Here is a 4,500-nt window from a genome sequence, read left to right on the forward strand (position 1 = left end):
TGTTTGAATTATGGTAGATGAGAAAAAAATGCTCTATTTGATTATCTACTACTGTATTAGATGGGACCCCCACCCTTGAAATGTCTGTTGGGTAGGAGCGTGGCTTCAAGCCTTGTATTGGTCCTGTGTAGCGGAGAGTTGACTCATCCAGTGTTTCAGCACAGGCTTACATTACGTTCATGACTAAGGTATAGTGTCATTGCATGGACAAAGAACAAGTGCCAAATTATTACCGTATGCATCTTAGCTGACGCATTCTTGCAGTTGATCCCGTCTTGAGCATACCTATGCTTTTGATGATGGAGCTATCCTATTTGTTGGATACAGGCCTTATCTGCATCAACCGAGTCACCACTAAGTATTACAAATATCGAGCACTGATGCAGTGACTACTAGTATTGGCCCCTCCATGATGCATGACGTGGACCAAATGCCGAACGGCGTGTAGTACTATTAAAGGTTGTTCGAATGGAGTCTCTTTAAATCTGCAAGCTTTCCCAATCATCATGAAGAAGTCATTACTCGCATCTGTGATTGATCAATGGTCGGTGGTGCCCCCAGTGGAGACGGCTGATCTATCTGGAAAAACAGTTCTTGTCGTCGGTGCCAATGTGGGCATTGGATTCGAGGCATCAAAACACTTTGCCCGTATGCAACCAGCGCGGTTGATAATTGCCTGCCGTAACGAGGCCAAGGGGAAGGTCGCTTTGGCTGGTATGTATGATCGTTTAGTATAAACCCGATGTGAGACGATTGACTTCTATCTTTTGAACTTAGAAATTGAACGAGAGACCGGATACAATGGATGCGAGCTCTGGATAGTCGACCTTGCAAATTTTGCATCAGTCACCACATTTTCTGATAAATTCAAGAGGGAGGGCGGTGATTTGCATATCCTTGTCATGAACGCAGCAATCGTGCAGCTCGTTTACCAGCCCACCGCTGATGGCTGGGAGTCCGTGTTGGTCTATTGCACTTTTTCTGCGCGTTGTTATGACTCATATCCGCCCTTCAGACTACAAGTCAATCATCTTGCAACGTCACTTCTTTCTTTGCTCCTCATTCCGCAATTAGTCGCTGCGGGGGGAAAAGTCTTCAACACCTTCACGGATAGTAATTGTGTCCAGTGATCTTCACTACTGGATCACGCCCGCGAAAGAGGTCGAGGCTTCCACGACACCACTTGAAACGCTGAGCAACGAAGAGTGGTGTATACCTGAGTAAGCAAACAAACAAAGCTTCATCTTCGTAGGAATTCCTCACGTTCAACATCTCTCAGGCACATGCAATCCCGGTATAATGAATCAAAGCGTACGTGCCTCCTATCTTTGTTTCCTGTTTTAATCTGACCCATACCCAGTGTTGAATGTTCTCTTCGTTCGTGCCTTGACGGACAGGTTGCAGTCTATCACACCACTCAGCGCTGTGGCCGTGAACCCAGGATACTGTTATTCACAATTACGGCGTGACTGGTACAAGAAACCGACCTTTTCATTTGCCAGAATAGCGGTCGCTCTCAATGAACGTCTCCTGGCGTGGACGGCTGAACAAGGTAGCCGTCAGCTTGTATTTGCTGCGGTGGGCGGACGAGACAATGAAGACAATATGAAAGCCGGGTACGTAAACCTTGGCCGCCTCATAGAGGTCGCCGATTTCGTGCTGAGCGACGAGGGTCGTAAATTTCAGAACACTGTTTGGGTAAGAGTCCAAGTCCACTGATTCGTCTATCATCCATGGCTGACGTTTCTGATATTTTCTATCAGAATGAGACTATAGACATTCTGAACGGCGTTTCTGACAAGATTGCTCCAATAGTTCAAGATTATCTCGTCGTACCTGATTCGTCCATAAACTGACATGCGATGTATCTGCAGAACAGTATGTACCTTTTGCTATCTTGTTCTGTATACTTTACATTGTCGACTCCCATGATTTCATCTCCTTAATGCCAGGAACCGTACAGTTGCAGTCCTAGTATTACAAGAAATATTCAGATTGAGGTGTTTATTTGTGGTTCGTAGGTTTCAGGCAACCCAATTTCGGGCTAGATTTTGGCTCATTAGAGACATTTGTCCACCCAGATCGTTACAAGCCCAAGCAACAGGTCTGTAAGGCAAAGGACGACCCATCTCATGCGCCTCTCTCCACTATGGGGATCGGGCAGACCCTTCCATTGCTGAAATAAAGCACGCAAAATATTTCTTTCTTCACTGATTTCATAACTGGATTCCGGATCAGCCGCATCTTGATTCATAGAGTGCTGATGTTGGCAGGTATCAACATATCACCGGGGTAGACAGAGCACAACTCAATAACTTTTCTCATAACACGCGTTGAAGCCGGCTCTCTGGTAACTGAGCAGGATGCAATTTGTGAAGCTCCGAGAGAACGGCTGAAACAGGGTGATTGGAAATAAATTCTACTTCTGCTCGTAGATGGCTCGAATTCAAGACCATGTATTCCGTTCACACAGGATTCGACGCGTCAGAGTTCCATACATGAATTCGTGGAAGGTATATCTGTGAACGCGACGATCATCTTGCACGTTGCCGCCTTTCAAAAGAACATAGAGTGTTCAATGCCAGCACGAATAATAACACACAACGTGTATTCCGAGTTCTAGCTACCTCCAACTCAAACTTGTCTTTCGGAAACGCAGAAGAGAGCGCTCGAATAACAGTACAATCCGGCGGCAAAATACCTGAGCCCCAATCCGATCATATACCTATAAAAATATCAAACATAATTTGTGCCATGACAGTATAAGGTCAGACGGACTTTGTGGTAACCTCCTTCAGCTGGTTTCTCCAGCTTGCAAGTGCGTCAAAAATAACGATCTACGACCAATTAACGTAGTTCATCAAGCCTGATTGAATCCGGTTCGCCTTTTCCAAAGTATGGAAATGTAGATATTCGATTATCATCGCTTGACGCTCATGTCATGGTGGTGGATCATGATATTGGTGAATCAGAATGTGCAAGCAAGGTATGGCCGCCGGTCGGCACATGAGGTCGTCAGATTCAAGCGGAGTTTAGATAACAAAGCCTGTCTGCTGCTCATTACACAACAGTGACAACACCCGATGCCCTCCAAGCTTTCAACCCTCAGGTTAGAACATCAACTTGACCTACAGGTCAAGCAAGCTTTCTGCCGATTGGCAGGCGACAATCCTCAAATACTGCGATCAAGTATTTTGATGCCACTTACCGACGGAGAGGATCAACAAAATGAACATGTGACGATTCGAGTACATTGTTACCAGTTCATTTTGTTGTGACTGTGCCGATATTTCCAAGGAAGTTAAGAACGTCCTCATCCGATGGCGAGCGAGAGCACTGTCATCAATAACCGCTTTTTACTACGGCGGTTTGTCGAGTCGTATTGGTTTTCCGGTAGAGCGAACAGCTCTTGGGGTTCCCATCGAATATTGCCGAAGATAGCAGAGGAGAAAGTTGGTCAAGCAAGCAAAGTTCAATTATATGCAAGATCTCGAAGAACCCATCTTCGTCAGTTCGAACTGTTTTTCTTCGCTTTCACCCCATCTCCCAACACTGCCAGTGCAACCACTGCTCACTAGCATCAAGTACCAAGTACTGGTGATCCCTCCGGGTGCATTTACCAGTGCATCACTGTGATAGCTGATTAATGATTCTCGATCGATTGCTCTAGTAATCGTTATCTCGCAGTCGACTGGGATACCAAATTCGTGTTCTTGCATTCATACAATATTGGTACAATACTACACAAATCTATCGTGAACCGGATTGCGCTTTCTTTGACTGCACATGCACATTTCATTGCTTGGCTTGTTCGATCTCCTGTCTCCACCGCTTCTGGATATCAATCGTCTCTCGGAATATCTTGTATTTGGCATCTAACAGTTTCTTCACTTTCGATGAAGCACTAGGAGCCACGAGGGTTCCAGTGGGTGTCATTTCGACCTGAATGACAATCAGTATCTACTACGCTCGATAGATTACATAGGATGTCTTACCATAATCTTCCACATGTCTTCTCCGTCCTTGACACCCTCTGCTGCAATCCTTCCCAACATCGCTGCACCGAGAACCACAGCCTCGGAATGTGACTTGGGCAGGATGACGGGGATGTCACACGTGTCCGCAAAGAGCTGCATCATCACCACATTCTTTGCCTGTCCACCGGACATATACAGAGACGTGATGTCATGACCCTGTGTTGAGAGCCTCGACGATGTGGCGTGTTTGAAGTGCGATAGCCTCAAGTGTTAGGTAGTACTTGCGAGCGAGGTCAGCGATAGATGATTCCTAGCTCACACTTCAGCTGAAGTTCAAATCTTAAGCAAAGCAGTGACTTACCAGCTCAAGACCGACAATGGAACCTCTCATTCGAGGGTCGGCAATCGGAGACCTGTTTCCTGCGATAGAGTCAGCAAGATATTAAAACGAAATGTAGCTCATCTCACCATGGAAATCGGGGTAGAAGTGTATATGCTTCGTGAGCTCCGTGTAGGTATCGAC

General features: G+C 46.0%; 2 protein-coding genes across 2 annotated transcripts; one reads left to right on the top strand and one right to left on the bottom strand.

Annotated features, from left to right (window-relative positions):
• Positions 1–506: 506 nt before the first annotated feature.
• On the top strand, positions 507–1,856 carry EDB93DRAFT_1259072 (uncharacterized protein; the record flags this gene model as incomplete). Its single annotated transcript, XM_041454151.1, has 6 exons — positions 507–714; positions 778–1,022; positions 1,075–1,220; positions 1,280–1,311; positions 1,361–1,698; positions 1,764–1,856. 6 exons carry the CDS (start codon positions 507–509, stop codon positions 1,854–1,856), a joined length of 1,062 nt encoding a protein of 353 aa, XP_041300500.1.
• A 1,939-nt stretch (positions 1,857–3,795) lies between these two features.
• Positions 3,796–4,482, bottom strand: EDB93DRAFT_1259073 (uncharacterized protein; the record flags this gene model as incomplete). Its single annotated transcript, XM_041454152.1, has 5 exons — positions 3,796–3,942; positions 3,996–4,154; positions 4,213–4,287; positions 4,339–4,397; positions 4,446–4,482. Coding segments are annotated over 5 exons (477 nt in total), but the record flags the coding sequence as incomplete, so codon positions are not given.
• Between the last annotated feature and the right edge of the window lie 18 nt (positions 4,483–4,500).

Source organism: Suillus bovinus (assembly GCF_016758785.1).
Source record: "Suillus bovinus strain UH-Sbo-P2 chromosome Unknown EDB93scaffold_447, whole genome shotgun sequence".
NCBI classification, from domain to species: Eukaryota; Fungi; Basidiomycota; class Agaricomycetes; order Boletales; family Suillaceae; genus Suillus; species Suillus bovinus.